Genomic DNA, 12,307 nt, shown 5'->3' with positions numbered 1-12,307 from the left:
TAGGGTCTCCCTGCAGTGACGGGCAACGTGGTTGGGAAGTCACACGGCTGGGTCAGGCCCGGTCCAGATCCACCCTGGGTCAGTGTGGAGAAGCGGCAGCCGAGAGGGAAGAGGCGTCATCGGGGAAACAGGCAGAGCGAGGTTTCCGGCACTGACTGTAATGCCTGATGTCTTACTATCCTCTTAAGAGGAGAGTTAAACAAAAGTAAAGCAAACACAAACGCGTAGTTCTAGGTGATCGTTCGGAAATGAGTGGACCTTTTCTTAAAAGGGGGAAAGAATACGAAAGGGACATGGCGAAACAAATGAACTTTTTCTGGCCAAGATGGAATAAAAGGCCCCAAGCCTGAAACAACGAAAAAACCAAACAGTATGTGAAACGCTACATTTCAGGACACTGAACAATAGATGATGAAGGGAAGCGAAACCAAGAGGTGGGGAACAGATGGGGTGGGTCTTAGCATCGTCCAGTTTACCGCCTGGAGAGTTTGTAGACTCGGCGGGCGGAGGCGAACACGGGTGAAGCCGGTGGCAGTCTACCGGATGGAGGACGAGCTGCTGGTCAGGAGGACGAGGCGGCCCCAGTTCACGGGACCGAGGACCAGAGCGGAGCCAACTGCACGAAGGGAGCTGTGGAGAGCTCCAGGGGCTCCGTCAAGTCTTCAGCCGCGTTCTGATTAGCGCCCGTGTATGAGGAAACTACACGAGCTGCAGAGAGAATCCCCCAAAAGGAGACCAGGGAGCAATCTTCAGAGGTTACACGGGGCTGAGAGTACTTCCTGGAGTGGAATTTAAAGCCATTAGACCTAGATCCTGGCTTCGTGGCCACTTAACACACACGTGTGTCACACACAGCATCACCACTGCCAGCTAGCCAGTGCCCGGGCCCCCGGAGCTGCTGTCGCTTTGCAAGCACCCGCGACGCAGGCTGCCGCCTGGGCGCCTGTGCGTCGGACATCGGTGCCACCACCGCTACCAGGGTGCTTGCACCCCAGGCCGGGTGCCAAAAGAGATCCCCGTGGACATACCCTCTGGGAGAAAAAGGGATCGGGGGGTCCCCAGCAGCCTTCACCACCAAAGACTCCAAGAGACCTTGAAACTAGAGACCAGCAGCCTTGACTGTTGAGGAATCCTATAGTCTTCGCCGATGCTAACCTTGGCTGATGGAGCCGCACGGAGACCGTGACACTGGGCCTTTCCTAGAACTGTAGCCGCCACATCCTGTCCACCCACAGGCGAAGGTCTTTCCCCACCAAAGTCTGGAAAAGATGACTACTTCGTCAAATGCACAGACGTCCACACAAGGCCGCAAGAAACACAAAAAATCAAGGAAACGCGGCATCACCAAGGCAACACAGCAATGAGCCTCCTCCAAAGAAATGGAGATCTATGAATTGCCAGAGAATTTGAAACACTTGTTTTAAGAAAAGTCAGCAAGCCACAAGAGAACACAGATACACAATGAAATCAGGAAAACCACACGTGAGCAAAATGAAAAGGTCGATAGCAATAGAAATCATAAGAAATAATGAAATAGAAATTCCGGAGCTGAAGAATACAGTGAATGCAGTGGAAAGTGCAGTAGAGAGCATCAGTAGCAGACTTGATCAAGCAGAAAAAAGAATGTGTAAACTCAAAGGTCATTTGAAATTACCCAGAGGAGGAGAAATGAAAATGAGTATGGGAAGCCCATGTGAAGCGAAACAGTGTTTGCGTTATGGGAGTCCCAGAAGGCATAGGGAAAGGGGTGGAAACCTGATTTAAAGAAATAATGGTTGAAGTCTCCCCAAATCTGGGGAGAGATATGGTCATCCAAGTACATGAAGCTTGTTGGTCACATAGGGTTCAACCCAGTGGGGACTTCACCAAAACGTTATTATAATAAAACTGGCAGAAGTTTTATCATAAAAATTATTATAAAAGAGAATTCGAAAGCGGCAAGAGACAGGGATTTCATACAAGGGAACTGCCATACGGCTACCAACGGATTTATCGGCTGAAACCTCGCAGGTCAGGAGCGAGCTGGATGATATATTCAAAAACTTCCAAACAAGTATATTCTATCCAGCAAAGCTGGATAGTCCTTTCATTTTAGAAATGAAAGAGAAATAAAAGGTATTCTCAGACAAACAAAAGCTGAGGAAGTTCATGAGTTGTCTTAGAAGGAATGCTAAAGGGAGTTCTTCAAGCTGAAATGAAAGGGCATTAATTAAATATATGACAGTATAACGTTCACTGGTAAAGGTGAGCATGTAGTCACGTCAGAGTATTCATATTTTAATGGTGGTGTGTAAGTCGCTTCCCCTGGTATAGAGTTTAAAAGACAAAATTATTAAAAATAACACTATAATAATTTGTTAATGGATACAAAACGTTAAAAGATGTAAACTGTGACATAAAAAACAAAATGTAGTGGGGGGTAGTGAAAAGGTAGAGTTTTTGTACTGATTGGAGTGAAATTGTTTCAACTTAAAATAGATTGACATTACTATACATTTGTAAGGAGCTTTTTGTAACCGTGAAGCACAATGCACCAAAGAGTGAAAGAATCAAATCGTCCCACAGCGGGGAGAGCCATCAAATCACAAAGGGAACAAAAAAGCAAGCCAGGAAGAAAGAAACACAGAAGTGCAAAAACCAGCCGGGAAGGAAGATGGCAGTGATCAGTCCTTACCTGTTAACAATTACTTTAAATATAAAGGGTTAAATTCTTCTATCAAAAGAGACAGGGTACTGAATGGGTTAAACAACAAACCAAAACAGGCCCGACTGTGTGCGCACAAGAGACTCACCTCAGCATCAAGGGCACATGTAGGTGGAAAGTGAAGACGTGGGAAAAGATACTCCGTGTAGATGGCAACGGCAAGAGCAGAAGTAGCTACACTGATACAGAAGTCGAAAAACGTAATGAGACAAAGAGGACCGTCATATAAGGACGTGACGAAGGATGGAGATGAACAGCCTATGAACAGAGAGAGGGCGAGGTCTGGAAGGGTCCCAAGGGCAGGAACCTCTGTCCCTGTAGAGTGGAGGCGGCTCACCCTCCTGGTATATGGACGTGTTTGCCAACCTCGAGGCTCCCCGAACCCTGTACTGTTGGGACGTTATGGAGGCTTCCTCCCATAGGCGTGATGCAATTAGTAATCCATTTCCAGCCCCCGCCCCCTCTCTCGCGGGTAGAGGCAGGTCTGAGAATCCCAAGCTTCTAATCATGGCTTGGTCTTTGTGTGACCGGCCCCCACCCAGGAACCCCCTCCCCCCCCCCCCCCCCCCGGGAGTCACATCTTTAGGAAAGATGCTCCCGGTGCTCTGCCACTCAGGAGATTACCAGGGTTTCGGGAGTGCTGTGCTGGGAACCGAGGCAGAGACCAATGTTGATATTAACTCACGTCGACACACCTACTAGGATGGCCGCAGTGAGCAGACTGACCGCACCAGATGTGGGAGAGGACGTGGGCGGGCTGGAGCTCTCTGTCCGCCCAGCCGCTGGGGACTCAGGGTGGCACGACACCTCTGGGAAAGCTTAGCAGTCTTGTAACAAGTGACGTAGACGCCGCCCCGACAAACCCCGGGCTCCTGCTGCGGCCCGCCTCCGCGTCCAGCGAGCAGGGCACTCTCTTCCTAAGCCGGCAGGGGTTAAGTCAAAGAAAACACGTTTGCCAGACTTTATAAGAGTTTATCTGAAATTGGTGCCATCATGTAAAAATTCGACGTCCAGTGAAATGGGCTCTCTCCCCCATGGTTAAAAAGGTAACCAAAAAAGCTGTTTTTGCTTTCTCACTCGAGTCTTTGCATTTTGGGGGAAAAAGGTTACGTTTTTTAATATATATATTTGTGTTCTCCAGAGGTCTTTTTGTTGAGTTTCTACCTAGTACGTTAATATCTTTAAATGGTTTTTGAAGTTAATGAATGTGTGTGATTTCTTTCACTAAAAACCCCCACGTGTACAAAAACTGTGTGTGTCCTGTAGGACCCTGGGAAGCTGATTGAAATCAAATGCCTGGAGTATGAATTAGAAGCTTTAGGACTCGAAAGCAAAGTTAAAGTCTATGTCCGAGCAGCTGTTGAGGTAAGTCCTTGAACAGGAGTCAGCGTCACTGAGCGGCTTTGCACGTGTCCTGGAAGGTCGCTGGCCCCCGGGTGAGGGGGACACAAGGCCAGCCTCCCGTGCCTCGGATTCCCACCAGTGAACACAGCCTCCCCGGCAGGAGCCCCGCCAGGACGGGCTCCCCCACGGCTCCTGGGCCACCACATAGCAGGCATATCGGGGTCACACAGCCTGGGCAGGGGGTGGGGCACGGGGATGAGCTCCCAAGAGCCCTCCTGCTGCCCGAGTGGCGGTGCCCGTCCCCGTAGCCCCATGCGCTTGCCCTTGGTCAGGCCTTCGTGTCCCTGTCATGGCTCTTTGCCATCCAGACTCCCATCCAGGAAGGCAAAAGTCACTCCCTACCACAGCGTGGGGCTATCAGCCACGCGGGGCCTGGAAACCCGAGGGGCTCGGGGTAGGCGGTAAGGTCGTTGCACGCAATGGGGGCAGGCAGGGATCTGGGGGTGGGGAGACGAGGGTGGCCAGAGGCTGTTGGGGATTCGGGGATCCCCAAGTGCGTGGGGAGAGGCAGGGGCCCCGGGAAGGGCGGATCCAGGGGACGCCCGGGCGGGCGCGGTGCTCACTCACGGTGACGGCCCCATCTGGAAACGGCGGACGTGGCTGCTGTGCTCCCCGTCTGCGGTCAGAGAGGAGGCGGCTGCCCAAACGTGGTGGTGACGTGAGCTTGGTTTCACTCTCCCATCTGCTTACTCAACGCGGTGGGATTTGGACCGGCAGCCACTGCCAGAAAAGGAGTCCAGAGATCGTTTTAGACCATTCTTTAATGAGAAATTTGCAGCTTAAAAGGAGAAAAAAAGTGTCGAAACAGAGATTTGGAGCCTCGTGTTGACTGGAGCCAATGCGGGCACTCGTGGGCTTGGCTCCTGGCACATCCAGGGAGCCTTCGGGCCAAGAGATCGGCGGCCGCCTCTGTGTGGTGCCTTCATTGCGGCCCGGCGGATATCCGTTCCTCTCGGACTTGCCCGTGTGGCTCCTCTAGCGTTGACCCTCCTGTCTGGCACCTGGTAGGCGCTTGACAAACGCTGTGTAGGAGACGCTTTGCAGGGAACACTTTGGCCCCACGTGTGATCAGGAGATAGCAGTAGACGGGCGGTGCGTGTGGCCCTGGGGGCCGCAGGGAGTGCTGTGTGGAGCACAGAGCAGCTTCGGGCACCGGTTCATGAGGCAGCGTGAGGGGAGGCCCCGAGGGTGCTGGCAGCCAGAAGCGTGGGACGTGGCTGAGTTTAGGACCCGTGGGCAGGCCCCGGGGGCTCTGAGGAGGCGTGGGGCTGGGAAGCCGGTTCCACGCATCTGAAAACGCGGGACCAGAGTCTGTCTGGTGGGAAGGGCACATGCAGCACGGAACAGGGGACGTGTTCTTTGGGTTGTAAACGTAACAGGCCGTGGGCCACAGGGAATGTACAAGGCTGAGAAGTGCACTTGGATGGAACCAATTCACGGAAGAGAACCTCATCCACGGGTGTGCAGAGGCCATTCCGGGCTTTTTAAGGGAGCATCTCGCAGACATTCTTACATCCCTTCTAGAAAAGAGGATGCAGGCTGTTGCCACAGACAGGCTCAGACCTCGGGTCCCGGCTGGCCCTCCAGCTTCCGGGCCTCGGGACCAGGCTCCCCACGCGGTACGTGGTGCTTCACGGACCGGTCGATGTGTTTTGTGCAGGCCCAGCTGAATATAGTACGGAGACTGGACATCACGCTGCAGCGAGCCGTGCGCCTGGGCGACCCCGGGGTCATCCACGTGGTGTGCACCACCCAGTGGAACGCGTGTCTCCCTTTGCTGCAGCACAACCTGAGACACCACCTGCGGAAGCCGCTGGCCAACGTCGCGGACGTCCTGGAGAAGGTGGACAGGTGGCCTGCGTGTCTTCGTCCCGGGCTGTCCTCTCAGAGACAGGGAAGCGTGGCGGGAGGGGGCCGGGGCAGAATCCCTCAACACCGGGAAAAAGATGAAACCCAACTGACTTCCCCCAAAAAGCGTGCAAGCGGGAAACCCCACCCGTATCAGAAAGGGCTTGTGTGGCTGCCGCAGGGAGGGAGCCATCCGTGTGCCCTGCGAGGGGCTCGGCGGTCCCCCACCGCCCGCTAACGGAGAGCGGGCGCCCGCCTGGGTTCCGGCACCGAGGGTCCCCGAGCCTGCAGGCACTCCTACATCTCCACTCTGCTTTCAGTAGGCCAGCCGTGGGAAGTGCTGAGAAGGCAGGAGCAGGGAGGGAGGGCGGGTGGGTGCTGTTTAGGCAGGACAGTCCCAGTCGGTCTCCGAGAAACCGAGCCCAGAGAGAGGAGACGGCCCAGGGGCCGGGAGGATGACGCCCCAGGAGCAGAGCCCTCCATACCCGTAGAAGGGGGGCTCATCAGTCCTCCAGGGGCGGAGGTTGTGCCGGGGGACAGCGTCATCAGAGGACCCGGCACAGAGGAGGTATCGCCAGTTGTCAAATGGCCACCCCGCTGTCGAGAACAGCCTTTGGACAGGGCGCCGGGTGGCACGGAAGCAGCCGTGAGCCGGGAGGGACGGAGCTGTGGGAGGTGGGCAGCAGGCCCGCGGCCCCTCGCAGACACCCCGGTCTTGTGCGTCCAGAGCTCACAGGGGTCTCTGGGAAGGTCACCTGGGCTGTGGACAGGGCGTAAACCCAAGGTGGCACCCATTTGAGAGCAGGAGGGCAGAGCGGGCCTTGAAATGCCTAAAGAGACAGGCCGGGCCACGGGAGGAGGACGCAGTCCCGTCCAGTGGTCCCTGGGCTGCTGCGGGGCGGGGGCGACCCTAGGCAGGCACGGGCGCAGGTGCAGGCGGCAGGGGGTGGGGCGGCTGGGAAGCACGCGTGCCACATTCCCAGCGTCCTCGTTTTCCATCAGTTCTTTCATTTCACAGATTCTCTAATTCTTCCTTCTCTTTGGCCTGCTTTTAATTTTAATGAGTATATTTCTTATTTCCTATTAGCTTATTTTCATGTATGCCTGAGTTTAGAAAATATCTGGTAGTTTCCCCCTTTTTCTCTGCTAATTCTCCTAAGTGACATTGAGACCCCGCTGCCCCCAGTAGGACGCACGCGTGGGGGCATCCGCGTTGGCAACAGGCCCTTTAGCCCCGGATGGTGTTTCTTCTGCGGCTGTGAAGACGGTCATGTGCCTTTTCTCTCCCGTTCTTACTGCCTGAATCACGCCGATTGAGTTTTGGGGGTTGAACCAACCGTGCACGCTCTGTGTGGTCCCGATCTTTTCACTCTTTAATGTATTGCCACGTTCGGCTTCCTTCCCGTGATCTGTTAGAGGGTCCTATGCATATGTTCATGAGGACATCGGCCTGTGTTTTCCTTCCTTTGTCAGGGTTGACGTCAAGGTCACGCTGGCTTTATAAAATGAATCGGGAAGCTAGGAAGTATTCTTTCTCCTTAGAAGGTTCTGGGCCTGGGGGCTGTGCCGAGTGGCTGCTTCTGGAGGAGGGTTCCAGGCTGCCGCACTCCCCGTGGCAGGTCAACGCCGAGGAGTCCTGGTGGCAGCTGATGGCATTGTCTATCCTTGTTGAGGGGCTCTTGGCAGCTCCTGTCAGTGTCCCCTCGGGCTGACCCTGAGGCCAGAGTTCCCCTGGGTGCAGAGTGCCGGCCGGAGTGCGGGCCTCCGGCTCCGAGCCGCCTGGCCTCTGGCACCCCGTGTCTCCCTCGGCTTTGCTCGGCGTGGTCCCAAACACTGCGTCCCGCACGTTTGGGGTCGTGTCTCCTCGTGGCCTCTTAGCCACTGGTGACCCCCCCCTGCCTTGAAGGCTCCGGCGTGTGGTGGTGACACCACCTCCCCGGATGCACGGCCTCTCCTTTTCCATCCTCTTAAATCCTGTCCTCTGTGTACCTCGAACGCACGGAGCACGGCCTGGCGGCGTCGGGTGGACCGCTGTCTGTCCGCCTGCCATCACCGTGACCCTCTGCGTGGGGCCTGGAGCCCCGCACCCTCTGCGCCCCGTGTCCTGCTGGGCTGGTCTTCGACCTCACGTCTTTCCGCTCATCCTTTCTGCTTCCTGCGGCTCCTTCCCTGCCTTCCTCGAGGTTAACTTTTAGAATTCTGTCCACTTCCTCGGCTGTACTTTGCGGGGGGGGGGGGGGGGGCGCGCCCGAGGGCCAAAAATACGGGTCCTCAGGCAGCAGAGTCCGTGAGGCCAGCTGCGCACCTGACCCCGCACCCCGCAGGCCTTCTCCTCCCTCAGCCCGCTCCCTGCCTCCGTGCCATCGTGGCTGCGGGCTCCCCTCGATGTAGTGTGACGTCTGCCACGTGAAGATGTGTCCACTTCACCTTGCAGTGCTGTCGTCTGGTCTTGGCGGCCAGTGGTTTTCTTCAACAAGGAGAACGTTTCGGAGGGAAACGAGGGTTTCTTGGGTTTGCCTCCCTCTTGGCCGGCCCCGCTGGGTCTCTCCTTCCCACACACCCGAGCTCCCACCTGCTTGATCTCAGCCCTCAGAGCTTCTGCCCTGTTGACCTGAAATGGCTTCACCTCATCCCCATGAGTGCTTTCACCGGTCACCGGATTCTGGGTTCAGGGACAGTTTTCCTCTTCAGACACTTTGAAGACGGTGTGCCGCTTCTGGCCGTCACCGTTCCTGAGGAAGACGTGCGCGGTTTTCAGCGTCGTTCTGTGTGCCGTGAGTCTTTCTGCTTCTTCTGTTTTCAGAGCTTTGGTCGTGGGATTCCTCAGAGCCTTAAAGAATCCTCCTTGGGTTGGCTGCGATGCCCGGATATGTGACAGGACATCTCAGGTTTGCAGAGTTATTGGCTGTGACTTCGTCCTTCTCGCTCTCTGCCTCCTGGGACCTGGGTTTCGAGTGCACCCTCAATACTGCCCACAGGTCCCCAAGTCTCCGCTCGTTTTTACATCTTGTGCAGTCTGTCCCTCTGGTGGCTGATTTCCTTCCGCCATCTCCTGTGTGCCGTGAGCCCTGAGCAGGAGTTTTCCCCTCCCGTAGTCTAGTTCCGAGCTCAGGTACCTCCCGTGTCTGCATTTCTCCACCTCCCCTGAGATTCAATATCTGTTCTGTCCTCAGTATTGTTTTCCTTCAGGTTTTTGATATATTTGTAGTTGTGTTTTAATACGTGCATCAGTGGATTTATCTGGTAAACTCAACATGTGGTCCTTCCTGTATCCTGACTGTGGGTCACATTTTTCTCGTCCTTGCTCGCCTGGTATGCACCGAACAGTGTGGGTGATATGCTGCAGGGTGCTAGGCTCTGTTGTCCCGTCTGGGGAAGTTGGTTTTTGTTGGAAAGGCGTTGCGCTAACCACGTCTGGTGACGAACAGCCTCCTGGTCGTCCGGTCTCTGGTGTCACAGAGCCCCTCCCTCAGGCCAGCCTAGGACTCCAGCCACCCAGGCTGTGCTCTGATGTCGCCTCCTTGGCACGGCGGCTCCAAGCTCTGTCCCCTGGGGGGCCGACAATCACGGGCTCGCGCCTGACGCCCCCCAGGGGCCGCGGTCTCACTCCGCCGGAGCCCCGTGCCGGCCACCTCGCATATGTGGCCCCGCTTTGTGGTTGCTGCGTGTCGCAGAGTCACTTACCACCGTCGGAGGATTGCTCACTTCTAAGTCCTTTTCGCCTGGTTCCGTTCCTCCCGTTCTGGCAGCTATGTGCCCTCATTCGAGCCACGGCCTCTTCAAGCGAGCCGTCTGCCAGGTCGTTCCCAGAGTGGGCTGACCCTCCGTGTGGCCCCCTCTGCTGTGTGTGGCATTGGCTGGCCTCGGCCAGCTCCTAAGGTGTCCTCTGTGGCCACCGCAGGACCATGGCCCTGGCTGCCGCCCGGGCTTGTAGAGAGTCTGTGGGTGAACCTGGTTCCCCGTGAGGAGCGTGGGCCCTCTCCCGGCACTAACCAGGGCCACGGGGACTCCCTGCCTCCTCGTCCCTGAGGTCATAGGCAGGCCACGTGGCATTTACACCTCCATCTGTGCTCAGTTCGTGGGTCCTGTGGAACTTGCGTTCGGCCAAATTTGTTGGATTTGCTAATGCTGGCATCCCAGGGCATGACCCCGTGACGTGGGCTCTCTGCCTCCCGTTGATGGAAAGGCGGTGAGGACCCTTCGCTGATACCCGTAGACACTGGCAGAGGTAGGGTGAGGGCCCATGGGGCATGGTGGCTGTTCTGAGCGTGGGGGGTGCCCCAGCTGCTAAGACCCGAGCAGGGCTGCCTTCGGAGGGGCAAAGAGCAGGCTTCTGGCCGCACGCTGCAGGGGGGGGCAGGCTGCAGGAAGCAGTGGGCATGGGGGGGAGGGTGGGCAGTGCCTGTGGACGGACCAGGTGGCTGCAGCATCCCAAGCTTCCCGAGCCGGCCCTGTGCGCCACCCGGCAGGCCTCACTGGCATGTCCCAGGTTGCCAGCTTGCTGCTTCTGGGCCTCGGAGCGTGGGCCCCAGCCGCTCTGGCTTCCGCAGGGCCCTCGCTGCTTGTCCCCCCGTCTGAGTCCTCCAGGCAGGCCGGGCAGGGCCTAAAGGATGCAGGAAAGCCAGGAGCAGCCGGAGGCTCACTGCACGTCTCCCCCTGGGGCGTCTACTGGGAAGCCAGTGCTCCCGGGGCCCGCGTGACGCTGTGCTGTTCCCCCCCCCCCCCCCCCCAGCCTCATGGTCCTGCTCCGCTGCCAGGTGCACATGGAAATGGTGCACATCGAGGAGGACGAGGACCGGCTGGAGCCGGCCATGTGGCACCTGCAGAAGGCCATGCGTCTGGACAGCCTGGGCCTCTACCAGGACCAGCTCAGGATGGCCTTCAACCGGCTGTATCTGTGCACCAGGCTGTACCAGTCCCCTGAGCGTGCCGAGGACAAGGCCGTCGTGGCCATCGAGCAGGTGCTGTCATCACGGCCTTTGTGGGGTTGGCCGGGGGGCTGGGGCCCTGCAGGAGCCCACGTGCCTCCTTGGAACAGCCCGGAGACAGTGTCGCTTCTGGCGACATGAGAGCCCACTCTTCCTTCCTGCTGCAGGCCAAGAAAGCTATCCCAAAAGACAGCGTCAGGAAGAAGCGGGCTCTCCTAGTGAACGCGGGCCTGGCCCTGGCCCCTGACACCTTCCAGATTGTGCTCGACAGTGAGAACGAGGCCAAAGGTAGGCTGGCTTTCTCTTCCAGAGCCCAGGGGCTGCCTGAGCCTCATGCCGTCTTGAGGCAGACGCTCAGCCTGGCGTGTGGGGGCCACGCCGTGCCGGCCGAAGGTCCGAACCTTGAGGTGTGCGGTCTGGGCCTTTGAAAGCACCAGTCTGGAGGGGGCATGGCTGCAGCCCCCCTGTGTCTTGCAGGTGGCAGTGTCCTCCGTGCCTTCACCTCGTCCCCGTGGAGACACAAATAAGGCCACATTCTGAGGTTCTGGGGGTTAGGGTTCATCATACCTTTTGGGGGGCCCAGTTCTGCCCACTGACCCGCCAAGCACATCACATTCTTGAGGACGGCAGCTGGGTGCCCGGCTGGGGGGCCCCACCGAAGGCCGCCCCGAGGCTCCCCCGGCTGTCATGCCCCAGCGGTGGGGAGAAGACGACTCTGGGACGTGGCCCTCTGTGGCCATGGGGCTCATTGGGTGTGGCCGCCCTGGCTTTCCACTGTGCCCTGCAAGTGTCGGCAGAGTCCTGAGGTGCTCCGATGGGTAAGAGCATTGCTGGCCGGCCGGGAGCCCAGCCGGAGAAGGCACCCTGGCCCTGCAGGGTGAGGGGCCCCGGGGGCGGGGGGCTGGCTCCTGGAGGTGGCTGGAGTGTTGGCTGAGAGGGGCACGGCATGTGCCACACGCTCTGTGCAACTGTGCCGGGCAGCCCCGCGCTCGGGGAAGCCAGGCTCTCCGTGGCTTGCGCTTCGTTTATCAAAGGGAGCCCCCGCCACCCGGCAGACCAGAGGGCCAGGCCGCGGGAGGGAGCGGGGGTGTCGGGCAGGGGCCGGTGTGAGGGAGCGCCCTCCGGAGGGGCACCAGCTCACGCCTGTCCAGAGCGCAGAGCCCCCGGGCTGCTGCGTGTGGGGGCGGCACCCCCCTGGCACCAGGGTCCCCGGGACGGAGGTGCGGCCCCTCCCAGTCCTGGGCCCTGGGACACCGGACGCCAGCCTTGCCCTTCCATTTCCGCCCGCAGTGTCTACAGGGAAGACCAGGGGCCGGTTCAGCTTCCTGTTCGCGAAGGCACGGCACCACATCATCAGCGTGGACAAGGCCGCCGGGCACTTGTGGCGTCTGGGGGGCGAGAACGCCAGGGAGCGGTGGGTGAG

The 12,307-nt window shown here is 58.1% G+C and overlaps 1 protein-coding gene across 7 annotated transcripts in view; it reads left to right on the top strand.

Moving 5' to 3' along the window:
* The window catches only part of CFAP46 (cilia and flagella associated protein 46), a 95,786-nt gene that overhangs the window by 10,987 nt on the left and 72,492 nt on the right, over positions 1-12,307 (top strand). For all 7 annotated transcript variants that reach the window (XR_003421383.2, XR_008292032.1, XM_053207019.1 and 4 more), the window contains exons 10-14: positions 3,971-4,069; positions 5,769-5,959; positions 10,689-10,917; positions 11,052-11,172; positions 12,175-12,298. Coding sequence is in view for 5 of the 7 variants with exons in the window: in XM_053207019.1 (XP_053062994.1) it covers positions 3,971-4,069; positions 5,769-5,959; positions 10,689-10,917; positions 11,052-11,172; positions 12,175-12,298 (764 nt within the window). In the remaining 2 variants the exon portion in view is untranslated. The remainder of the gene's footprint in view (positions 1-3,970; positions 4,070-5,768; positions 5,960-10,688; positions 10,918-11,051; positions 11,173-12,174; positions 12,299-12,307) is intronic.

Source organism: Acinonyx jubatus, chromosome D2, assembly GCF_027475565.1.
Source record: "Acinonyx jubatus isolate Ajub_Pintada_27869175 chromosome D2, VMU_Ajub_asm_v1.0, whole genome shotgun sequence".
Classification (NCBI taxonomy): domain Eukaryota; kingdom Metazoa; phylum Chordata; class Mammalia; order Carnivora; family Felidae; genus Acinonyx; species Acinonyx jubatus.
The sequence above is the reverse complement of the archived record's forward strand: the minus strand, read 5'-3'. Positions and strand labels throughout refer to the sequence as shown.